General features: G+C 37.5%; 1 protein-coding gene across 3 annotated transcripts in view; it reads left to right on the plus strand.

Moving 5' to 3' along the window:
• The window catches only part of TMTC2 (transmembrane O-mannosyltransferase targeting cadherins 2), a 237,376-nt gene that overhangs the window by 119,749 nt on the left and 90,897 nt on the right, over positions 1-26,730 (plus strand). For all 3 annotated transcript variants that reach the window (XM_064702014.1, XM_064702015.1, XM_064702016.1), the window contains one exon: positions 18,558-19,386. In XM_064702014.1, the coding sequence (XP_064558084.1) occupies positions 18,558-19,386 (829 nt within the window). The remainder of the gene's footprint in view (positions 1-18,557; positions 19,387-26,730) is intronic.

The following is a 26,730-nucleotide window of genomic DNA, read 5'->3' on the forward strand; positions in this document are numbered from 1 at the left end:
ACATTCAGTAACTTTGTGTTTTCATATCAAGCATAGGTTAACTGTGCAAAATGTTCTCACCTCATGTTCTTCATCATGTGTTTTATTTTCTAGATGCAGTGGAGGAATGTGGGTTAACTTTGAGATCAATTATGTTGGGTGAATGATTGGGACTGTTCTGATTTTTCAGTTGCTCACATCCTTGTAATATCTTCTTTTTTTTATGGGCAGTACTGTTGAAAAGGCATGGTTATGACTGTGTAAACATCAATTAGACATATCCAGTAATATCTGTTTTTCCAGTCTCTTTACAATTGAAATATACAGACCAATGGGAAGTTCCTTAGGGGAAACTTTTGACTTCGGATAACATAAAGACGATTAGCCAACCAAAAATATCTCCAAGTAGCTTCCTTCATTCTTCATTTGTTTATCCACCCCAAAAGCTAAGCTTGGATTTCTCAAAGCTGCTTTAACCCTCTTTGGACCCTGCTGGAAACTTTCAGGCTTATCCCTAAGCAGGTAATGTTAATGAAACAATGAAGGTTTTTAATTTACAAAAGGAGATCTGTTTGTGTAAGCTGATAGTTTTTGTCAGTTGGAAATTATCATGATCAGCTAAAGAACAGTTGCTTTATTCAACCAGATAAATTTACTATTGCAATAGTAAAAAAGCCAAACAAAACCACCAAAACCCCCCAAATCAATAAAAAAAAAAGTAGTCTCTTTAGATGTTGGTGAAATTGTATGCCTAGCAGAATGGGAGAGCTCTTAAGTAGTTATTCTAGTAGCTCATCCAGCCAAATTCCTGCCAATTCACTGTATCTGTGCTCTCTCTGCCTTCAGTATCTGAAATTGTTCTTCAGTCTAAAACAGTATGGTCTACCAAAAATGTCACTGTGCTGAAAGCCTCATCTTTAGTCCACTTAGCAGCTCATTTTTTCAGGGGGAGTTGTTTCACTATCACACACATGCCTTGCAAAGCTCCTTCTGCCTTGTCATGCTTACTGCTGCCCTGTCCTGCTCTTCCTGTACATTTTACCAATCTTCAGACAGAAGAGCTGTCCCAGCTGGGTGCTAAAGAAGGAGTTTGAGCTGGGACAGCTGGTGGGAAGGGTGAGGAGAGAAGAGGAGTCTGAATTGCCCTCTCAGTCAAGGTGGGCATCAGGGGAAGAGCTGGGACTGACAGGGAGAGGGGAAAGAGGAGTTTGCTGGAGCAAGCTTTTAGATCCTGCTTTTGCTCAACTGGAGGAAACACAACAGGTCTCAGGAGCAAGTTCCTGTACTTTGTCCTAATCCCACCCATGTTTTGTTCAGTGACATTTCATATTTTTCAGGATATCCTTCCTGAAAAGTTTTGCAATGCCCTTTGAGAAACCTGTTAAACTACTGCTAAATTTTTACTAGGTATGTGAAGAGAAATTAATTAAATATTATAAAAAAAAGAACATAGGATTAAAATAGTTACTTTATTGCAGAATTATCTAGTACATACATTTAATCTTGGTACAATGATCCACAAACCTATACTTTTGCAACTTCTTGGTGGGTTTTTTGTTTGTTTGTTTTTCACTTCACTACCAGAGTTTTGGAATTGCTGATGGTTTTTTTTTTTTGAGAATATTCATTTTGCATGCTCTTACAGTCTGCAATCCAAAATGCAGTTACTGTGCAGAGGAAAACAAGAATATTTTGGTTATAGATTTATTATTTTCCGAGATTTTCAGTGGTTTAACAGATATTTTAGCAGCTATATCCTGGCTAGTCTGGTAGTTCTAAAGACATTTGAAAAATACACCTTCAAGTCAGAAGGATTTTAAGCTGGGTCTTTATGATTTAACTATGATTTTTAGAGTATATAAAATCACATTGCTGAGTCAAAGGAAACAGTTCTTCCTCCCATCTGTTTTAGGATGGAGGGAGAATTGTCAGCCTGTCAAATTATTTTAATCTGAAGAATTTTGATTAAAATTTTGAAAGAGCTTGCACATTTTTAGTTGGTGTAAACACAGCCACAATGACAGGTTCAGGACTGCAAATGTCTTTTCTTATGTGGAAACCTTTACTATGGCAGGGACAGATTGAAGTTTCAGAGGATTTAAAGCATACCATTCTTCAAAATATGTTCCTCACTTGGTTTTAAAAATCTATACTCTATGTATTTATTGAAACAAGCTGAAATGGTATTCCTTTTTTTCTTTTTTTTTTTTTTTTTTTTTTGTCTCAACTCTTCCATTAATGTCTGGCACAAAACAGTTGAACAGAGGGGTTGCATAATGACACCTAATATGTTTATACTTGAAAGAGCAGTATTTAAAGTACTCAGTCATGTGGATCTGTCTAGATCAAGAACTCAGTCACAGCATAAAGGGTTTTAGGGGTTACATTTTTAACATTCCTCACATAAATACATCAAAGCTCAAGTATTTCAAAAACAACCCAAATTCTTTATGCTTCAACACACTGATGGATCTGAAGAAAAACCAATATGCCAGTTCTCAATTTTTTTTCTTTTTTTGATTGAAGGACGGATATTTGCAGGAAAGCAAAGAACTTGCACCACTGCCCAAGGATAACTTAAGCATTAGCTAGATGGCACTGAAACATGCTCGTGCAGAGGTGTCAAAGTGGCTTGTCTGGAACACAGTCTTTGTTAAATGAAATTTCAAGAATAAAGTGTCTCTTAGCTGCTGATTTTCCTTTTCTAACCATACTTATATATCCATAAGTCTTCATCTGAATGTGTTTTTTGTTAAAGCGTGCTCTCAATTTCACATGCCTTTTCCTATTCACTATGTATGTTGTCACAGAAAGACAACATAAGACAAAAAATGCTGAAATTTTTACTAGCCATATTGCATTTTTTGATTTTTATTTCTTTTCACAATTTGGAAGTCTGTAATTTAACATACAAAGGAAAACCTTTTCTGTATCACTTTTCTAGGCTATAGCTATGGGAGGGACAGCATGCTTAGCGTTAATAACATTTTAAAATATAAGTTCTACATGAATTGCAGTTGTGGGATAAAAGAAAATTTATCTTATAAGAAGTTAGCAAATGTTCTAGCAATAGTAGCTGCATCATCAGAAAAGGTTAAATACTACCCTTATGTGAATCCATTGCGGTCTGGCTTTGTAAGTAATTGGGAAATATTCAAGAGACACACTGGCCTAAAATGCAGCTTTCAGGTAGCTTCAGGGTAAAAATGAACAAATTAGGGCATTTAAAAAACAAAGCTCAAGCACTTTCTACTCATCTGTGCTCCTTTCTAGTAAAGAACTTTATTCCTGCAAAATCTTTAGACATCCTACTTTATTCTGTACACATCCACAGTAACTTAAAGAATCTTAATGCACATTTCTGCTGTCTCACCACCCTCCCCCTCGTAAAGCTGCCCCTGTTGTCACTCTTGTGTTTGTAGAACTAATCTGCTGATGTCCTGAACCACTTGTAAACAAACAGGCATTTGATGAAAATTTTTTTTGGTTACATTTCTTTCAGTTTTTTTTTTTTTTTTTTGTTTGGGTTTTTGTTTGTTTAGTTGTTTTTTGGTTTTTTTTTTTTTTTTTTTTTTGTAAATTTGGACTCTTAAATAGTCAAAATTGGTTATTAAGTTCTGTCCTTTAAGAAATTGATTAAAAAGCAAAAATAGAATCTGGTGGGGAAGTGGCAGGTCATGAACAAGCGTACTCAGCATCTGCACACTGACACTGCAGTCCTGGGCTGGTGGAAACCCTTCAAGGACTGTATCCTAGCTTAGATCCCAGGCACTGCAGTCCAGCTTTCTGGATGGGCTTTTTAATCTCTGCTCTCTCTGGAGCTAAATTTCCTCCTACGTTGATTTTGCTTGTGACCTTACAGAAAGTGAAGGGTTTTGCTGTTAGTTTCAAAATGCTGTATGCTGGCTGATCTTTTCTATTTGAAAAATCAAATCCCTCAGAAAGACAAGTTGGCCTTTTATTTAATGAGGTTTCTTTCTGTCAGGGTCAGTGTCATTTTTAGAACAAAGGGGAACCTCCCTGTAGAAAGAATAGTTTATTGACAGTACAAAAGAAAGCACCTCTTTGCATCTTGAGAAAGAACTGCATGCAGCTCTAAATTATTTGTCAGTTTTCTTAGCATTTTCTCTTTTAGATCTTAGGCCAGTAATGCCATCTCAGAGCTCTGAGCAATGTCCTGTCTGGATATTTCCATCAAGGAGAATGCACCAAGAATCTTTAAATAAAACTTTTTCAGTGTTTGTATTTTTTTTAATATAAATATTAAAATAAGGCAGAAACTCATGAAAGATACAGCAGATTTGCTGGATGATATATATTCAAGTAATTGTGTTTGAAAGCAGGTTTAATCCTTGTCTACTGTCATCCTTGAAAGGGAAAAGCCTCTTATTTTTCCCTTGTTGGATTTTTGTGGTCTCCTGTAGGTCTCTATAAAAGTCTTCAGTTGTCTCTGAGATGTAGTTCCCTCCTTTTCTCAAGCCTCCTATTCCATCCTCATGGCTCATTGCTTCCCACAGCTTTCCCTGTTGAGCCCTGCACTGCAGCAGCATTTCCCAGGTTGGTGCTCTCTGAGAACAAGCTCCCTCCTCCATGCTGTTGAACCAGTGCATAATTGCCTGGTAAGACAAGCAGCCAGTAAGACAAGGAGCCCAGAGCTCTTTTGACAAGCCACAGCCCTTTAACAAAACATACACGTACGGTGGACTGTGAGTGGTGAGCTACACGCTCGTAACATCTGTCCCAGTGAGAATCTCAGCTTTCACAGGAAAAACCCCAAACCAAACTGATATATGTAGTCATCATGGTTTTGGCCAGTGCTTAGGAATGTAAACCTCTTTAATCTGGGATTTCAGAAAGCAAGTAACAAAAATTAAAATGAAGTGGGTTTTCTAGCCTTCCACTTATTTCTGTGATAAGATTCAAAGGCTGACTGTGGGTTTGACTGGAGTGAGGTCAGCCCCAGCTGTTCATGCTCTAGTCCAAGGGAGGCCTATTTCAGGCAGTAGGAGGTGTTCTTCATAATTTAACTCCTGATTTAAACTCCTCTTTGTTTATACTTGTAGTATGTGGAAAGTATGTAAACCTTGGCCAGGATGAAAAGGAGGAAGTAGGGACACAGTTGATTCTATACTATCGCATTGCCCAAGGCAAAAAATTGTCTTAAGGTCTTGTTCATCTTTTGTGTGCAGCTAAACTGGATCGCTGCACACCATCCTTACCTCCTTTTAGGCATACCAGTTTATGAGCAGAGTGTTTGTAAAGCCTGTCCAACCATGCATCTTTCCTTCTTTGTCATCAGGATGTTTTATTCCGCTTGTGCTCTAGCACACCAGGGCTGCTGTACTGCATGGTAAGCTCTGAGCAATGAGAATATGCTCAAAATTGATACTAAAATACTTATTCAGTGAGATGGCATAGCTCAGGTCTCCTCCAAAACAAAGGACTCAAATCATGTGCAGTTGTGGCAGTCTTTGGAAGAGAATGTCTGTATAGTCTGGAATCTGTCACTGATAATGCATAGAGACTGAAACGTGGATATTCTGGTTTTCTTCTTAAAAAGGAGGGTTTTCCATAGTTCTGGAAAATTACTGAGCAAAAGGAAGGAAAACACATTGTCTTGTTACTTCTTCTGTTGGTGAAATTAAGACAAGTAAGGTTTCTTAGGAACTTGGAGACTAGCCTTGACAAAGTGGTGGTTTCTATGGAGCCTCTTTACTTTAGAGGCATTTCACTTTCAAATGTTTGAAATGTTGATACTTTTAAGCTGGTAGGTGATTAAAAATGGATTTTCATCATTGTGATGTTTATATAATTTTCATAGTTTTCATCATTTTAGTATTAAAAACATTAATCTCAGAAATCACCTCATACAAACAACCCAACAATATTTAGTTCAAAGAACTACAAATTCTACTACAAGGTTATCTTTAGAGTTTAGTTTCTGTTTAGATATATGAATTGTGGAAGATGTAGTTTTTAATAACTGGAAAAACTTCAAGGTCCCTTCATAGAGACTCCTGAAAAAATTAGCAATTGTCATTCCTGTGCTGGAATGTATTTTGGTTAATGATTTTTATGTACTCTTGTAGGCAAGAAGAAATTTTAATGTAAAATTGTAGGTACATAATTTAAAATATTAGTCTTTTCAGTCATATTTTTCATCACTAAAATGAATATTGCTAGCCAGGTAAATCCATAATTGTGATTATCCCTAATCTTTTAAGGTTATTCTCATTTTTTTTTTCTCTAAGCAATGTCAAGAAATGTATTTTGTTCATTGATTGGCAAAGTTGAGAAGAACATGAATGACTAACAACTTCTGAGTTTTTTGCTGCTGTAAGCAACCTGATCTAGTTGATGATGGTCCTACTTATTGTAGGAGTGTTGAATTAGATTGTCTTTAAAGGTTCCTTCCAACCCAAACTGTTCTGTGAGTTTGTGAATATTTACATGGGCTTCCTAGAATGCCGTGTTCAATCCTGTTAGATTTTACAGCACACTGAGTATAAGATGGTGGGCAGCACCATTTTGAAAAGCACTGTTGCATTTCGGGGTAATGTTTGGCAGAAGCAGACAGAGAAAGGAGAGAGGGGCAAAGAAAGATGAAAATAAAGTCATTGGCAGCTGCTACATAGGCTGGATAAATATGCAGCAGAAGCATGCTGGATGACAATTTCCAGATCACACACTGCTGTCTCTATCTAGTGCTTAATTATTTGTATAATAGATACTTATTTAGGGGCAGAACCTTCTTAAATTCCATAGAAACCATAGTTACAAATTCCTATTACTCTTAGGAATACAGTATCTGAATTTAGAGGCAGTATGGGAGGATTAGAGCAAAAGGAGACAGAAGGTGGCTAAGCAATCTGCTTAGTATCAGTCAGCATATCTGTGTCAGAGCTGGTGACAGAAGCATCATCTTGATCTGTTATCAGGTGCATTTTGTCATGGTACTTTCAGCAAAACTGAAGAATTTTCACTTTCTGGAGTGATTTGAGTGTAACTACTATCTGTGAAGTAGAAATGAAGAAGGTTTCATAGGAAGACTTAAGGGGCTTTTGACAGGAGAGTGATGAGCTGACAAAGGTTCTGTGGGTTGGGCAGATGGTTTGAAGTGCCGACAAGCACAGCAGACAAGCACAGCAGTGAAGTTCGTCCTGCTGAGGATTATCATGAAGCTGAAGATGTGCATACTTCCAGGGGACAAGGAAATATGTTACAGCTTTCTGAAAGATTCATAAATTTGGGCCTTTAATGTCATGACATCTAGGTAACCTGTGTAGTGACCCTGAAAACAAGCAGCTGGTGTAGAATGAATATTTAAGACTGTCAGGTGGGAGGGAATTTTCTGCCCATGTAATCCTTCTTTGTGCATGATAGCTCAAGGACTTCTTGTTTTAACATTGGGTGTGTATCTTCTGTTCAGTGGGGCTTGTCTATTTTTCAAGACTTAGAAAAATGAAATATTACTTCTTGAGGTGTAGCAGTTATAACTGTTCTCAGATATTTCTGTTATAAGTCTCAGTTTGCTGAAGAAGCAGGGATGGGTGTGGTTTTTTTTACCATGCATGGAAGATTGCAGTTGTCCTAGTGATATTCTTGGAAGTCACATTTTGATAGGCAGCCTCTTTGGTAGCAGTCATGGATTAACAAAGTTAACCACTTTCTTCAGCTTCCCTATTTTATATGCTTCTCCCTCCACTGGGCTGACACAATGTCACTTGCGCAAGGAGCAGATCACTCTGGAAACCAGGAAAAAAGAAACAAGAAAGTTCCCAAGGCACAATTACTGTTTAAATGCTTCTGTTGTCAAGAAGCCACAATCTAAATTTACTCATTAGGAAAATGTAGCCTGAGTCAGCTATGCCTGCATTTTGAGAATTCTGGCATACTGTGCTCCACTGTCTTCGTCCCACCTTCTTGCTGGCATCCCTCCTTAGCTAACTCAATAGTTCAATCTGAAAGCCAAGGTGCTTGTTTTCTAGCATGCAAAGCTGTTATGTCCCCATCACATGCATAAAGGGTATGGCATATACTTTACTGTAAATGTATTTAAAGTCATTATTAGAGGCTGGATGTAGCTTTGATCTGGACATGGATTGAGGGGAGGCTTCAGGTTTGTGTGTAACTGAATTTGAGTCATCAGCACCCTTAGTGCTCCCCTGCAGGGGAGAGTGCTGCCCCGAGCAGGGAACTGCGGTAACTCAGGCATCTGCTGAACTTGCTGAGGTAGGGCACCTCTCTGCTCTTTCATTGTCTTTGCCAAACAGTGTCTTGCTTCAGGCCACAGGTTTTTCTTGTTTGCTCTATGGAGTGGCTGACCTTAGGCAACTTAGTTTAGTTAATTAAACTTTACTAAATCTTTTTATACTGAATTGTGTCTGTCTGCTAATCCCTACAGATCCGTGTTTTACATTTGAAAGAACTTATTAAAAAATGAGCCAAAAACTCAAGATAGGAACAACTTTGAGGATTTTTCTTTCGTGGTGGTTTTACTGTAGCAGCAATGTTCAGTGATGTGAGTGTCTGCATAATGTAACACATCCTATTCCAAATCTTTCCTTTTTTGAATTCTTGAAGAAACCCACACTCATTAAATAGCTTTCTGTTATGATAACTTGCAGAGAGGACTGCTGTACTTTAGCCTTCCTACTGAGTGACTTCTCATTATAAATCATCTCTTTATGGCTCAAAAATACTGCACTTCTAAACTCCACTCATTAGTGAGGCTGGAATGGATTTAATAATAGCTGGCTGTTTGCACCAGAGCCGTGCTAAGGAAGGACTGCTTCATTTATGTCCTTTATGCCCAAAACATGTTTGTAATGCCCTGGACCTGAACAAACCAGGAATTACCAAGGCTAGCTCTGTGTCTTTGTGTTTGTAAATGTGGATGAGTACATGCAGGCAATGTGATTTCTGTTGGCACTTCTTTCTCTTCTTCTATTTTGTCTATAAAAAATGAGAAATATATTTAAAACAAAGGTTTTGAGAATGGTACTGAGTGTATTTAAGAAAAAATAACTTTCTTCCTTTCTTCTAAAAGAGTATGTAAGTTTTCATTTCCTTCAGAGAAGCTGTATTGTTTTACAGGTAGGCTTATTTGATCACAGATCATTACCTCACAGGAATTATTAAAGATATATATATATTTTTTAAGCTAAACAAGATAACTGTGCAGGCTTTCAAGTAAGTTAATGTAATTGGTTAAGGGTTTCAGCACGCCTCTTACAGTACCAGTATCTGACCTATTTTAAGTACTTCACCCCCTAAGAGTTGAGAAAGTATCTTTGTATTGGTTCACAGGAGGTTACTACTAACTGCCTCATTTCTTCACATTAGCTTAATGGAGAGTAATGACATTCCGCATCATGAAGTAAGTTTTGTCACCCATATTCTGCTTCAGCATCTTTAATCTCTCTTTATTTGAATTATTGAAGATTTGGTTTTGTAATATGGAGGTCAGTAAATGCTTTACCTTTTACTCTGTCTCTGATTCAGACTCTAGTTATGCACTTTGTATTTTTAAAAGGCTATGCTTAAATATACTTTTAAATACATCATAAAAGGATCCCTAGAATAAGGGGAGAAAGAAATTAACACCAATGTTTTTTGTATTGTTTTCTCTTCATATTTAATGTATAGGGAACCAAAGTAGAGGGCATCCTATTCAAGGTGTTCTGGTGCTTTTATCAAAAATACTTTTGAGAAAATTTTCCATTGAAGTGTTTGTAGTTTTAATTATTGGCAAAATGTTGTTATATTTGAGCATTTTTACTCCTGTGATATCTTTGACACACTCTTTGCTATCATTGAGCAGTAATTACTTAAGTAGTTAGCCAAGACTGTTTGCTGCAAAAAGTTTAATTTGTTTTCTCTATTCATTTTCAGATTGGTTTTCATTGCCATTTCTGCTTAGTGTGTTCCATAGGGAATGAATACAAAAAGCTTCCCCAGTAATTAACATCGAAAACATGGATCTCTCTCTTCTTTAAATTAGTCTTTGACCATAACCAATTATGTTAAAAAGCCTGCAATCTAATGAAAAAGGGGAACAAATTAAGTTCTTATTAAAATGTTAGTTTTCTCAGTCTTGCTCCTCAAGATTGCAGTATTTTCTGGTCAGGTCTTACAAAGGTTGTTCATTGAAGTTCTTTTTTGAGGTGCTGTTTGTTTGCTTTGTTTGTTTGTTTTGAGTTTTTTTGGTGGTTGGGGTTGTTTTTTGTTTTTTTATTCCACTGTATTACTCTTCAAACTTTCAATCACATATATCCAGAATTTACCTGCTAGTGCTTTATAGCTACTTAGTTAGCTACATGGGAGGCAAGACTTGGTTAGGTGAGAGAGGATGCATGAAGATGTGCTTCAGACTGCTTGTTTTGACTAGGAGTTTGGGAGAAGCTGTTGTAAATACCCCTGGGAACAAAGCTTTTCATCAATGGTGGTGACCTACTATTTGTCACCATTCTTTGTGAATTACCTTGCATGTGCTGTTGGTGATACTTTGAATCTCAGAGGTGTGTCGTTCTCACTTTTGTTAAGGCTTTCCAAGACTGTTAATCATTGCTGTGTTGCCTTTAGCTTCTCCAGTTCTTGGTGCTAACCAGTTTTTAAACTGTGATCCTAGCGGAGCATGGAAAAAGGAGTAGTTAAACAGATTGCATCCAGACTGCAGGAGATGTCCTTCAGGTGCTATTTAGAATAAGCACTGCATCTGAAATAAATGCCCAGTAAGTGGTTGATACTGTGAAGTTTATTCCTACTCCTAAAGGGTACTGCGTTCCAACATAATACTTAACTACTTTGGAGTGTCTTTTGGCCATCCTATGGTGCCTTTTCATAAATAAATGTATTTTGTGAGTATAGAAGGAAGGCGAGTTTTTTTAAAACAACATATTAGTTACACCTAGCCTCAGTTTGTCCCACAGATAGGTTCTGAGTCACTTAACAGTCTTTTCCTTATCTTGTTAAACTGCTAGATCTGAAAATAAAATAACTGCACAACAATCAACTTCAAATATTTTTTAAGGAAATAAGAGTCTAGCTGATCTTAAATGAATCTTCCTTAATAGTATGCCTTCTGAGTTAATAAGCAGGCTCTGTGTTTTGCATGGAACTTTCAATACTACTTGTGTTTCTCTTTGAAATGTAGGTTTTAAAGCTTTACTAGAAGAATTACAATTAAATGTTCAAAATTGTAATGTTTTTCTTTGTTAGGAGTATAGTTTCAAGACTACTTTGCTGCTGGCTCTTTTGACATATTTTCAAAGTACAAGTAAAACAAAGCACCTTGAATATTTTTTCAGTAGGCAAACAGAAAAATGGAAAAACCCACACATAAGATGCTGGTTGTTATCCATGATCCACTCTAAAATCCTTTTATCCACTGTAGCAACTGACTGCTGTAAACTTGATGGGCTTCCAGCTGATAGCTGTTACACCTAGAGAGGTTGTTCTGTCAAACCTAAACTTGTTGTTTATCCCATGCGCAGAAGTTGGTTATTGATGACGTTCTTCTAGTTGGTGGTAAAGTTGCTTAGTCATTGCTAGAGGCTTAATCTGGAATTTAATGACATTTTGGTCATAAAATCCATTGGTCAGTATGTGTCTATTTACATTCTAACAGTGTGTGTTTTCCTCCCACTGCATATTAAACCCCTTCATAGGCTTTAGTTTTTCTTTATTGCCCTCTTATTAATTTAGAAAACAGGAAATGTGCCATTACAATTTTTTGTGTTAGGTTGGTAGGATTGCAGTCTGTGCTCTTTGAAGCCTGCCAGCTCTTTGCTTCTTTTTTCATAAGGAGGGCAGAACATTGTATAGAAAAGGAGAAGAAACGGTTAAGAAGAAAAACTGCATATCTATCTATTCCAATAAGCAGAGCTTTAGTAAATTGTATTGTCAGGTTAGATTTACTTAATGTGATGAAGGAGATATAAATTATATCATGAGCCTTCGCTGTTGCTACTCATTTTCATGTGTATTTGTTACTCAAGAGGATAGAGACTCAAGCTTTTGTTTTCCCAGGTACAGCTTTTGTGTTTCCAGTGAGACTGGGGCAGGGCTTCCTTTCTCCTTGGGGCTCTGCAGGCCTCCTGATCCATTTGCTCAGGTGTTGTGCTAATTGTGCTCCCCACCTCAGCTGTTCCACTCATCTATTAGACTGACCTGCTTCCTTGTAGTCTGTGTGGCAGTGGTAGAAGGAAACTGATTCCATTTTTCACAGCTGGAATCTTCCTTTGGTTCCCTTTGTACTTAAACAAATTACTCTGTTGTGTTGCTCTATCCAGTTCCTCCTTTTATTTCTGAAATATCTGTGTTGGAACCGGATCCTTTTAGGATTTATTAGTATTGAGAAGATTACTTCATGTGTCTTGGAGGATGTGCTTTCATTTGTAGCCTCAGTACAAGTACAGTGTTTACCTTTCTAGCAGAGGTTTAATAGAGTTGTTTGTGATCTGTGATGATCCCTTATGCTGCTCTGAAGATGAGCCAGTTACTTGCTCCACTTCTCTTACTTGTGTACCTTTAAGCAAACAGTGTTGCCCCTGCCATTTATACAAGTTTATTTTTCCTAACATTTCTCTGTTATTTCAAAATAATTTTGAACATACTTCTGTGTTCAGTGAGCTCTCAGTGTTTTGTCTAGTCTGGAAAGTGCAGCACTCTTCCCTCGCTGTAAAACCTCTGAGTGAGACAGTACCTGTTAAAGGAAATGCAGGTGTGATGACCAGCTGCCTACCTGTGCAGTGGTAACAATGGTGCTGGACAACATCTCTGAGCAATCTGGCAGTCCAGGAATGTCTCTTGGTCCCAATGGCTTTCTCTCCTGTGTAAAGTTCTTGCTGCTGCAGATAGATGGAATAACTCTGGGTAGACATCCATAGCATCACCATTGTTACACAGCATTTAGTTATGTGGACTTATAGAAAGCCTTTCCTCATGCTGATCATGAAAACTGATTTATCAAACTGCTGTATATTCATACTGTAAATGGCCAAATATAAACTTTCTAACACGGGTTTGAGTATTACAAAGCAGGCATACTTTATTGCAGTGCTGGGAATTTGGAGGATCCTTCCACTAATCAACATTTCCTGATAGTTGGGTAAACAGAATTCTTGTCATACACACTAATCATTAGCTGTCTCCACTTACTTGATACATATGTATTACATTATTTATTTTGTCACAGCCCTTATCAGAAGTCCTTTTATGGTTCTTTGGGGTCTTTAGTGGTCTTCAGTGCCCAGTGTCCCATTCAGGTGGCTTTTCCTTGAGCCCCACTTTTAACTGTGATATCATTGTTTTGCTTTCTCAGCCTTGCAGAGTTGAGCTGGTGTCCTGCTTAGGTTTTGCATGACTTCTGTTTGCCTAAGTTACATCTTTTATCTACTTCTCCAAGGCTTTGTTGTTGTGTTCTCCTGTCTGTATCAAGTCCTTCTGCTCTTGTACTATCTCCAGTCATTCATGCAGATTCTGATCTTAATGCAGCCTATCTTTTCCCCTGTAATCTTTATAACTATTTTTCAATGGAGAGGCTAGAGTCTTTGTGGGTTTGGATTTTTTTTTTTTTTTGGTTTTGGTACTTAAAAATTCATATTAAAGAATGAAGGATTTTAGAGTGAGACTTTGGCAGTTTTAAATGCCAGTATTTATAACTCTAATTAATGTAAGGCAAGTCAGTAGTAATAATGACTGTTTAACTTGTGCTACAGGCTAATTACAATAAAACTATGTACAGATAATCTTTAGCTGTTTTGTGACTGCACTTCCTTGTTGGAGGAAAATTGTGTGGGGTCTTAACACTAGAATTAAATGTCATTAAATATGCACAGTTGATCCCAATATTGGAAAAGCTGTTGACAGAGTTCCAGCTCTGAGGTAAAACACACCTTCAGGTCAGTTGTTGCATCACCAGTGAATATGAGTAAACCTCATTTAGTGGGTCATGCAAGCAGGAATTAACAGGGCAGGTGGTCAGGTAGCGTTAAAGGCCACTTCCATCTCAGTACTGTGACCCAGCAGGAGTTGTAGCAAATAGCTTCATTCCTGGTGGGGAGAGGTTTTTGGATTGTAGTTTGACTCCAACTTGGCAGATCTATTTTCCAGGAACCTCTCCCTATGGTGGGAAGAAGATGCTGTAAGTCCAGTGATCTGGCAGCATTTTAGTACTTTTGGAAGTCCCAGTTTTCAAGCCAACATATATTTAAGGAACTCTAATTTGGAAAAGAAATTCCTGTGAGTAATCCTTGATGACACATCTTCTTTCATCACTGTATCTCCTGAGTTCTAAGAATAACATTTTCTGTGTGATGATTTTGATTTCTGGACTGTCTCAATCATGTGCCATATTTAATGCTGTTTGTGAAATGGACAGTGTGAGGTTAAAAGAACAGTGTCTTTTGAAAATGCTTTGGATACCACTTAGGTGATGACTGAGTTTTGGCAGTGGCTGCCCAATTAAGAAATCTGCTGCAGTGCCTTATTTAAGGGCAATATAATGAAGTGAGGAATTAGGATTTAATGCAAGGGAAATGTGCAATGTGGGTGGGTCATGCAGATGGATTTTGGTAGGGTGATGAATAAGGTTTCTACGGTCAGAAAGACTAAAATTGCAGTGGTGGTACTTGCCTGTTAGTAGGCAGGAGATATGTTAAATCTGATCTAAATCAGTGCTCCTTTTGTTCCTCAGATGAAAATGGCTACTTATGAAAGGTTAGAGGATTTATGGGGGTGTCAAAACATATGGCAGATGGGCTGGATTAGGGCTCATGAGTATAGTAATCCAAATCCTTTCTGCCAAGCATTACAGAGGATCTCTTCTGCTCCTGGACTGCGCTGAATGTACACAATCAGATCAGAGTAGCACAGGCTGTCAGGAGGCTCAGAAGAGTTACTAGTGAAAGTGCTTGTCTGAGCAGAGTTCATTTTGAAAGCATTTCCTTTGCAGGCAAAAATCTACTGGGGTATTATTTAAAAGATTTTCTTCCAAAGCCTTAAAGAAAGTAAAGAAAAAATATGTGCTAAACCTTTCTCATTATCTGTGACTATATTAGCACAGAGGGATAAAAGTTATGCAAAAATCATGAATGTTGAGAGAGAAAAAAAAGGGGAATGAATTTGTCTTTCCCTTCTAGGCCAGTGCTGTCTGTGAGATTGGAAAACTGAATACTAAAGAGAAAGGAAAAAGGCATCATACTTTTAATTGTTGTGACAGATGTTTAAGTGTTAGGGACAGATTTTTCTTGCCTCTAGACTAAGCCTCCTCTGAAATCTGAAAATTCACAATGGTGTGTCAGTGTTATACAGGTTATTGCTAACTGTACTTAACTTGTAGGTAATTTTAAAAGGTTGTAAAGCTACTGACTATTGAAAAGATCCATGTGTGAAATCTGGGGAAGAATGCAAACCATTTTTGTCTGAGGCAGCAACAGGAAATTTGCACTTCACTCCTGATGTCAGTTAACTGAGTTTGAGAATCTACCAGAGCTCAGTCTCCACTTGGCCAGTGCCTTACAGCATGATGAATAATGATGATTATGTTGGGGTGCTAAACCTACTCAGATATCTCTGAGCTCTATGAGTGAGTGCTTAGATATTTCATTTGAAAATCATGTAAAATGGTTAAAAAATAGTAAAAAAAAGTTTTGCTACAGCATGACACATATATCCTGTATGTGGATGATCTGTGTTCTTTGTAAAACCTACAAGCGTGAGGATCCAGATATTACAGAGCTAAAGTGTAAAGCTTAAAAGAGAGGCTGCAAATAGTTACTCCAGCAGGGAAGATTGATTAGCTCTGAACCTACAGATTGTTAACATTTTTGGGATAGAAGCAAGAGGCAAACTTCTAGTTGTTAGTATTTGGTTAACATAGGAGGAAGACCTGAAAATTTTAGTAGGTTTCACTATTATCCATGAGAAATAGCATATTTGCACTCACGTGGTTTTATCAGAGAACTTTGTAATGTGAACTTTCTTGGCATTTAATTGAAAAGTTCAATGGTTAGGACTTCAGAAAAGTGAGATTTCCTTCCAGTTGTTAAGTAAGTATTAACAAAATAACAAAGTGGCCTAATCAGTCTATGGAAGCTCACTTTTCATCTGTTAATCAAGTTTCACTTCCTTAATATTTGGGATATCTTAGTCTTTCAAGTGGTACATAGCCTTGCAGAAAAGACTATTTCTAAGTCAAAGAACAAAAAATACTATCTTTCACTTTCCAGCTTCTTTCTGTTTTAGCAGCCTCCTCATGAGAGATTCGTAAGAAGGATGTATGAGAGAGCAAACAGGTCATGCTTAACATTTGAGAGTTGTTTTATGTGTATGTTTGAAGGAAATGAGTTTGAAAATTATTGAGCCACAACGGTGGACAGAAAAAAAATTCATGTAGAAAACTATGATGAGAATGAAAGGACAAGTTAAACCTGGGATATGAGATTTTACTGTGAGGACATACATGCAAATCCATGAAATCTGAATAATCTTTTTATTCCAAATGTAAACTTAGTTGAGAGTTTCAGTGATAACAGTGATAACAGCTTTATATTACACAGCTTTATAACATTATAAACATTTAAATAGTTTTGGCAGGCATGGATGAAACCGTATGTGAAGTGAGTTGTAAGGTATTACCCAGCTTAAAAATAAAAGTAAGTTGTTCTAACAGGCTTTCCAGGGAATGTAGTTATCATGATGTGTAGATGAGGGTTTTGGCTGATATATTACCAAAACATTGTGGATTATCCAGAATGTAAAAAAGCTAGTAAATCAAACTGGTATTAATATGGCAAATGAAATCTGGACACAGGCTTTACTTTGTGTATAAAAAGTGCCAGCATTTTTTACATGCTCACAATCCAAGTGCATGAATGTTCCCGTTATAAATTTGTTTGTTCCCTACTAATGCCTCCATTAAATTCCGTAATGTAGCATAACTGAATTAATGAATCTAACTGATGTTTAATATTTTAAACTTCACAAGGAGGAACTCTGTAGAAATGTGAAAATGTATAAATTTCTTCCTGATACATTATAAGATAAACTATAAATTATCATTACTGGAATGTGTCTTCTTAGGAAAATATCAGTAAACTGTAGAAAACTATTAGTAATTGACCTAAAATGAAGCAATGCAATCATCTGTAATTTATGATATCAAGGGTTGATCCCACCCACAAAGAAGAAAAATTAATTGTTTTGTAGAAATAAGATAAAGCATTCTACTGTTAGGTTCTGCTTCTGAATAACTAAGTAAACATTGAATAATCATCCCGCAAATGTGTAGTGTGAGATGGAAAAATCAAACCTAATTAAATGAAAAATTATTCCCAAATAATTCTTTCTAATAATGGGGAAAAGATAATCAAAGCACTTAATCTGTATCTGCAGCTATTTGGCAAATAGGTTTTTTTTTTCGTTCCTTACAAAAGGAATCTAAGAAATTGAAATATAAAAACCCCATATATTTTAGCTTTTACATAGAGAGAGAGTAATGTAAACCAGCTTTCATTTAGGGTGCCCATGTAATCAAGAGTAGAGCTTACCCAAGAAGCAGCTTCTGCTGAAAAATGTTCTGCTGTTCCATAAATAAGTGCAGATCCTTCAAGTTGCTAGCATGATGACATTGGTAGGTGGAGTGAGCTGTGTGCTTCCCATAATTTTATTTAGATACATATAAAGATGTGAAAAGTTTTGGACTGTTTATTATGGTGTGCTTGAGGAAAAAACCCCAGTGTGTTTTTTGGCTCTGAGATCACAGAATCGTTAGAGTTGGAAAGGACCTCTGGAGATTGTCCAGCTCAAATCCCCCTGCCAAGGCAGGGTCACCTAGAGCAGGCTGTCCAGGAACAAATCCAGGTGGGTTTTGAATGTCTCCAGAAAACAAGAATCCACAACATCCCTGGGCATCCTGTTCCAGTGCTCTGCCATTCTCAGTGTAAAGAAGCCCTTCCTCATGTGGAGGTGTAACTTTTTGTGTCTTATAGAAAATGAAGTGGGACTTTGGAGTAGGTAGAGCTGAAGGCTCCAAGTTAGTAGGTAGGAGCTAGCAGACCTAAATATGGAATCTGCACCTGTTTTCCTCTCTTGCTTTCTTGGAAATTTTAATTGGTTCTCTAGTGAAATGCCTCGGGGAGAGACTTTGATTGAAGAAAATAGATCTGGAACATCCTTCAGACTTTAAATCTAGCTAAGGCAAACTCGTGTTTTGGTCACAGCCAGAAGATTATGTAGGAACTAATGTAAGCTTCCATAAACTCCTCTAGAATAAGAGTTTCAAAAGCATTGTACAACTAAATCTTAAACAAGGACTGACAGCCCTAAAATATCTGAAGGCTTGCATTCTGTGATGCGTTCTTGATAGAGCTTAAATTAAAGAGTAATTTCCTTTAGTTTGTAGTCAACAATGTACCCCAACATGGCGCGATCCAAATGTCAGAGATGGAGATCTATTGTGTTTGTTTCAAATTATTGAAAAAGAGTTCTATCAGATATTTTCTTGGTTCTTTGTTGTGTATAATTTACACAAATAAATACCTAGTGTTGATTTATGCTTTTTCTTTTTCTTTCAGAGAAAGAATTTGACCCTGTTCTTCAGCATTGGCTTATTGACCTCCTGGGGAACTGCACTGCTGGGTGTTCGCTTGTACTGGATGGGCAACAGGCCCCCAAGTTTTTCTAACTCTGACAATCCAGCAGCTGACTCAGACAGTTTCCTCACACGTACCCTGACCTTCTTTTACTTGCCGACCAAGAACCTCTGGCTGTTGCTGTGCCCAGATACCCTCAGCTTTGACTGGTCTATGGATGCTGTGCCTCTTCTAAAAGCAGTCAGCGACTGGAGGAATCTACACACTGTGGCCTTCTATGCAGGACTCCTCCTCCTTGCCTACTTTAGCTTGAAGGGCTCCAGCAATGAGAGAGAATTCAATGGGAAAACTGTAATGAATGGCAAGCAAAATGCTAATGGGCATAGCTGTCACCCAGAGATGGAGTACAAGACACTGGAGGTGAAGTCAAGCTTTGCATCAAAAGAAGAGAATGGCCTAAAAAAGCATGAAATTCAGAAACTGCAGCTTCCTTCAACCGAGAACATTGTCATTCTGTCTCTCTCTTTGTTAATAGTGCCCTTCGTTCCTGCCACAAACCTGTTTTTCTATGTTGGCTTTGTAATAGCAGAGCGTGTGCTGTATGTTCCTAGTATGGGCTTCTGCCTGCTGGTTACAGTAGGTGTCAGGGCCCTTTATGTCAAAGCCCAAAAGCGCTTTCTGAAGAACTTGGTTTTTTGTTCCACTGCTGCATTAATTGTTTTCTATGGACTCAAGACTGTTGTCAGGAATGGGGACTGGCAGAATGAGGAGATGCTGTATAGGTCAGGGATAAAAGTAAACCCTGCTAAAGGTAATTTTTGCTCTTTATGGTGAATGTTTTACTTATTCCTGTCTGTCTTTGCCTTTGAATTGTCTGATTTTACTAGCAACATCTAAAGAGAGTATTTTAGGAAATATCATTTCAAGTTGCAGTAGTATGTACATTAGTAAAAGATGGGGAAAAGCAGGAATGTGTTTTGATTAGGTGTTACAGGTTTGGCATTGACATGGAGAAAAGGAGACCCTAAGGTAAGGGGATACTTTCTTTTTCAGTGGTATTAGTTCTGTGTTTTGAAATTAAAGATGCACTATTAGTATTATAGAGCCCACCCTGGTGTTTTTCCATTTGGAATTTGGTATATAGCAAGCTAATGAGCATTTTTTGTGAGTTTACCAAATGTTCTGTTTTCTCTGATTAGAAAATAGAAGAAGTAGTAAAGGACAGCATCAGGGAAGTGCTGTTCCTTTATTTCATCTGATGCAAATAATGTCAATTCTACATAATAAAAATGAGGAAATGAAGTCAGGTGTAATTCAGCCTAGGAAATTACTGTAGTTCCCCTTGCCTACGAGTACTGTAAAGAGTTATTGTCAAATACTTATGCCTTCCTGCTCATGTGTAAATATCAGCTATTTGTAACATTGCCCAGCCACGTCTCAAAGGTTATATCTATGCTGTAATGGGATGTGACCACAGCTAGTGTAAACATACCCAAACAGGCAGTAAACCTGCCAGTTTAGGTATCAGCAACAATGTTTAGCTGCAGCTCTGTGGTTTCAGGCATGTATGGCAGATCCAGCTTGGATCCTGAACTCCATGCTGCCTGGCTGTACTGCTCTTGGCACAAATGCAAGTTTATATGAGAATGGTCAAAATATCACCTGTGAGTGCAATGTAGATATTGACTAAGCCTTCCTTATTCACAGTTCATCCGAAGTGAGAAGGGATTAGTTGATTGCTTTGCCTGTCTGTGAAAGAAAAATTTGACAGCGCTTGAGTACTTGAGTTTTTTCAGTGCTCTGCTCAGAAACCCCTTATGTGATGTGAAGTCATCTGCTGATAGAGTTGTGCATTTTGATTAGACAGCTGTATCATGCCTTTGTCTAAAAGCTGTGATAGTAAGAGGCAAATGCAGGTGGTTACTGTGAGCTGATAGAGAGTGAAAAAGTAGATTTGGCAGATAAAATGCCCAGCAAAGCAGCATTTTAGTAGTTTGTCAGTCTGATTTTGTAACTCTTCTTCATATACTTTCTCACCCTAGGAAAATTACTGAACATGTTGCTGCAGTAAGTGAGTTTTTTAAATTGTGAACAAGCACATCCCATTTGTTTTGCTTTCTTTTAGAAACTAGCACAGGAGAGCAAGAAATGAAGTAACTGAACAGTGAGCCAGCATACCAGAGTGATTATATGAAGCTCTGAGAGGTACAAGTTTAGTGACAGTAAAAACTTGTATTAAAACACTGGAATTCCTTGGAAAGAAAAGTGTGTATGCACTTGGTTAGTTAATGCATGTTCAATTTTTGTCCTTGGTGGAGATGCCCAGACATTATTATTTGTCTGCTTGCAATGAGGCAGATTTTGTGATCAAAAAAAAAACCCAACATGCTTCTTTTTGCCCAATAGTAGGATTGGCTGCAGCATTGTCTGGAAATTCGACTACTGGGTATTATGCTCCCAGGAGACAAGATGAGCTGTTTTCATCTACACATCTCAGTATGCACAGGCTCGTGTGTACATGATCGTCTGGTTTCTTGCCATATAAGCTGACATTAAGTGTCTTGTAAGATGTGTAAAGCAAAGACAGTATGTCAAGCAGTGATATAGACATGACTGAGCTGACTTAAATAAATCTGCTTAAAATATCCTGTTAAACTTCTGCTGAATATTTACGAGCCCACATACATTGCAACAAGGCTGGGTATACGACACCCCTAACTAATGTGACCTGTCACCCAACTTTATTCATTATTGTAAATATTTCTAAAATTATCCTTGGCTTTGACTATGCTAATTTTATTTTCTATTTCTCATATAGTCAGGCAAGCCTGACTGGACTAGACTGGCTGCCAATCCTGCCAAAGCATTAGATCAACAATTCAAACTACTCTTCACTAATTAAATGAGGCTGACATAGGAAAAACAATTTATTTTTTGTTTGCCTCTTTTTTCTAGTTTTATGAATTCTAGTGATAAATAGGCTATTCAGAGAGTGGGACAATGGGTTGCTCAGTCAAACAGTAGAGTGGAGAAGTGTTTTCCTTATTTTTAGGCTACTAAGAAGAAGCTGTCACTCCTCATTTCTCTGCTTTCCTCAGCTTGTAGCAAGTTTCTCCTCAATAGTATTTTCTTACTTCTGAAAATTGTGGAGTAGCCGAATAATTTTCCCTGATAGTTCTGCTTTTTCTCTCGTCTCCTGAAAACAGCTTCTTCTCAACAAGAGCTGCTTCTGTCGTAATCTAAAAAGCAACGACGCATCCCTCGAAAAACTCACAGTGTGGAAACTGATAAAGAAATAGGAATCTGTGAAGACCAGCATTACTAAAACAAAAAGATGAGTGTTTTGTTCCAGATCCATCTGTTTTCTGGTCTAGCAGGCTGAATGCCACTGATGGCTGACTGCTGTGCAACACTGAGCCGATGTGCTGTAGTCGTAAGAGCATTTGTTGAGGCAGGCTTTTAGCATGGGTGCATTTGTGTACTAATGTGGCTGAACTGCTTTGGAAATGCAGCTGTCTCTTGTGGTGGTTTATTACCAGGTCCTCTGTGTTGTGATATGTGTAAGATTATAATCTTATCTGCTGCTGTGGGACTTGGAGGCAAGCATATTCAGCAGCTTCTCCATCTTCAATCCTCAGGGAAGAAATGGGTGATAATCACCTCACTGGTACTTTCTTCTGGTCCCTTCGGGGGTACCTTGCAGGCAGTGCAGGCAGAGTCGTGTTCTGTCGCAGGTGAGAAAGCCTCTACTCCTGCAGGCAGCCACAGCCTTTCTGCAGTTTACATTTCTCCAGGCTGTTTTTGTCAATCACTGACAATGTGGGAAAAATACTCAAAAGCATGAGCATGGATTATCTCTTAAAAAACCCTGAAAGTGCACCGTGGGAGAGTCAAGTGAGAAGAAGGTGGTGAAGCTGCCTCCAAATTACCCTGTGTGTGCCAGCTTTGCTGGCTGCCTCCCTGTGTGGCAGGCAGCTGCCCTCCCTTGGCTGAGGGAGTCCTTGTGAGGACTTGGGGTGCCTTAGCTGCATCTTTACTGGTCTTATTCTGCTGTTCTGGTTATGACTAGTATTTCAAATAACTTTAAAGTGATCCAAGAAGTACCTTGTTACAGTTTGTCAGCACTTGAGGGAGAAATATGCAAGACTGATTAATTTAGTTTATGGATTCTGAAGTGGGTGTGTGCATGTTTTGACCGTAGGGAGGGAAAGACACAAGTGTTTCTCTGTTCTGCCTTCAACTTAATGAGCAGCCCAAGTGATATAAAGCAATTCTCATTATCTGAAAGTTCTTTTATAGCAAAGGAAGCCTCCCAAAGTGTAAAAACAAATAAAAAATTTAAAAGTGGGTGGTAGCCGTCACGTCTTTTTCAGTTAGACTGAGGGTCATTCTGTGGTGATGATTACCTTGTGTTTAATATAAAATTGCAATGGCACACAAAATAATTGTGCTTATTATGTCTCATTAACTCTAGTTTTCCCTGTGGTACCAAAAATAATCTTCAAAAAGGATAATCTTCCTCTGGGCCTTGCAGTCCACATCTGAACATGGAAGATCATTGTAATATATTTCCTATACCTGGACAGACATTGATTAAAGAAGTAGAAATTAGAGAGGCTTAAACTGCTAGACTGCCACAGAGGTATTAGTTGCTTGGTCATATTTACTGATGAAATTTTAGTCTCCTGGTACCATTACATTTGCAAGTAGAGTTTAAGGCTCCTTCCAGGAAATAGTTGACCTGCTATAAAGAGCAGATGCTTAACTAAAAATTCACCTCCATTCAGTGAGGAAAAATGGTTACTATATTTTGTGCTAAGCTAGGTAGAGAAACTGTATTTCCCACAAACAAAAAAGATGCAATAAAATATTATTTTCCATTACTATTATTGTTTTTTAATCGCTACTGGTGACTGGAAACCAAAGGACATGAAATATTTTAAGGTACAGCATTCTTCAGATACGCTCATTATTAAAAGCTTACGTTGTGCTGACAACTCTAATACCTAATACTCTCCTCTAATACCTTCAGAGCTTTCAATAGCTATTGCTGTGACATTCAGCTTGCTGTTCACTACACATTCTTTGTACCTCCTAAGTATAGCAGTGTGTGTCCTAATAAATATCACATTGGGCATTTAAAAATAGTTTGAGCATTTGGAATTTCCCTTTCAGTGTTTTGGTGTGTATATTCAAATTTTTTATATGTAGCTTGTTAGTAAAACTCCAACCAGTTTTTAGCCCAACAGCCCAAAATATTGCTCTGTACAGTAGTTATTTCTTTTTCCTTAGGCTCATTTAATGTCAATAATAAAATAAGCAGTGTGATTAATATAACATTGCACTGAATAGAAAATGAGAGTTTGGGGAAAAAAGGCTTGAGAGAGAAGGTGATTTCAGTGAACAGATTGCCATATAAAACATCAGACTTTAAACATTTAAGACCTGCTGATAAGTACACTTAAAAGTTTTGTGTATTATCACTGTTAAGAAATACCAGTGATATGAGCATACCATCTGGAGTTAGGTATTCATGAATTAGTTTTGCTAATTAAATCTTCTTTAGTCTTTGAACTAACCACTTTAATCTCAATTTTTTCTCTCTGGAATGGAGCTCATATTACCTATTACCATGAGACTAGAATTTTATTTTTTTTTGATGGTTCATGGTTGTTTTAAAAACTCTCTGTATTTATAGCAGTATAATATCCTTCCTAAGCCAATATATATCAGAATATATAGTCATTATGGTAATTCTTGATATTCTTTTTAGTTAATGTTTTTAGAAATTGTCAGAGAAACATAATGACAAGTAATCATCCATTTTCCCAATATCTTTGCCAGAACTTTCTGATACTTAAGTCCTTTTTGACTAAATATTGCATGGATATTTTCCTTTACTTCTATAATAATTTTCAGCTTTAATGACTTTTTAAAGAAGAAATTACTTTAAGGTATATCATTTTTCAATAGTGTAAAATGTTCCCAGCCACCAGTAAGAACCTTTGTAACAGCTACTGTATGGCATATACAATGATCCTATTTGGGTAACAAAATCATAGGTTAGAATTGCACATTAAAAGTATCATTTATGATATATAATGTTATATGGCTATATAAGTCTGTTATACAGGAATTATGCAGCATATACTCTGGTAAGTCTGGGGTCTCTGTTCATAACAAAAACATCAGAATTTGAAGGATAAATGTCCTACAGGATTTTTCAAAGTTCTTAAAATAAAATGGAAATACGTTTTTATCTGCAACTCTTAAAAGCTTGTTTTGGTTTAGGAATACTGCTCCCCAAATCAGTGTCCCCATCCAGACTCTCCCAAATGCTTTCTCCATCTTGCAGGTGATAGGAGAGTAACCTTAGGGTCTGGCTATGCCTGCCAGGGTAGCTGGGACTACAGGTACCACCTTGCCTGGCTCCTGTAAAAATAACTCTGTTCTGGTCAGAACTAGGACACAGCTTTAAAAGAGTTAGCTCTAATGAAACACATAGAATTGTTTGAAAGTTAAATAAGAAGCCTACTCCCTGGAAACAGTTTGGGGCTCTCTAAATAGATGGTTGTGCTGCTCTGGATGATGAAATAGTGTAGAAGGAATGGGCATTTGTAAGTTGTTTGGGAAACAGCCATAGTTACTTAAGGCATTTGAGCATGCCACAGGCAACCCTCCCCCAGCAAAATAGTCTGGTTATGCCAAATATGGTGGAGAGCTGAAGGAGGGTGGTTTACAGTTCAATTCAAACTCTGAATTTACTCTGCAGTGACAGTGTTCTCTCTTCCAGTTCTTTAGTAGTGCTGTAATTTCCTCTGAAACCCAAGTCAGTGTGGGATGTGCTTCTCCTTCAGCAGGATATGAGAAAGCCTGATAGTCTTCCTTTATATATATATGTGTAGAGGTCTGGAAACAAGGATTTGTTGTTTTCCGCTTGGAGTATAGTGCAACAGCATCTCTAATCTGTGAATCTTAAAGTGTAGGGGGATAGGAAAAAAAGTATTATTAACTAATAGCTAGGCTTTTTTAAAGAAACAAACATGAGACATTGAGACATGGGCCAATCCGACTGTTACATCTTCCCCTGTTATCACTATAGGACACGAAAGAACACAAGCACACACCGCTGTTCTCAAGGCGAGGAAAAAGGGAAGTTTATTTTCTGACTCCAGCATTTATAGTTTTCCAAAAGTGACAGTGAATTGGAGGGTGGCGGTGACACCTATCCAATGACACTGGTCAAACTAACAGTCTATCAACTCTCTCCTCCTCCATAAAAGAATGCAAAACAATGAGTTATTTACAGAAAGTGTGTGAGAAAGTTCACTACAAGAATGTCAACATCAGAAGTCTTAGAAAATCTTTAAAAGGTAGGGTGACACCCTTTCTTCTCCAAGATGCTCTGCAAAGTCTCATCTGGGCTAAAAACTACAGTGTGGGGGGAAAAAAACCAAACAGGTTCAGTCAAGGAGGAATCAGCTTTGGCAAGATGAATTTTTGTAGCATATCCAGCAATATGGCCTTTTTTTTTTTTTGTCAGAAAATGATAGATTTTATTTTCCAGTTTGATTAAAAGAGAGACCTTTGGTCCATATTTGTGCATTCTGCAGAATTAGCCTGAGGTTTTTTTTCAGAGAAAGAGTTACTTCTAATTAGAGGAAAATAAGATTATCTGGATTGGTTCTCAAGCAGAGCATGTTTATTTAAGTGCATTAGATAATAATCCAATTGTTTCATTATTTTATCTTCTTTTCAAAATTTGACAACTTGGAGAAATTCCTCCTTATTTAAAATTTTTGTAGTGAGTTACATGTCATCATTTTCCTACCTGTCATGGATTTTGTATCAGTACATATTTAGGTCCACTTACATTAGTTTGATATGGACAGTGCAGTAATCTACATATATGCCTTTTTATACCACGTGTGGTAGGGTAAAGTTCTAGTGTAGATAGATAAATACAAGTATTTTAAGATTTCAAATACCCCTCCTTTGTAACGGGAGGTTTTATTACTTAAGCCTGAACTATCATTATTGCCAATCCTCATGCATCCAAAAAGTAAATGATGGCTGATGCCATTACAATGTGCACAAGAGGCTTGCATATAGTTTTAAATTGCAGAGAAGATCATGAAATAGAATGACGGAATTC

Source organism: Zonotrichia leucophrys, chromosome 1A, assembly GCF_028769735.1.
Source record: "Zonotrichia leucophrys gambelii isolate GWCS_2022_RI chromosome 1A, RI_Zleu_2.0, whole genome shotgun sequence".
Taxonomy (NCBI): Eukaryota; Metazoa; Chordata; class Aves; order Passeriformes; family Passerellidae; genus Zonotrichia; species Zonotrichia leucophrys.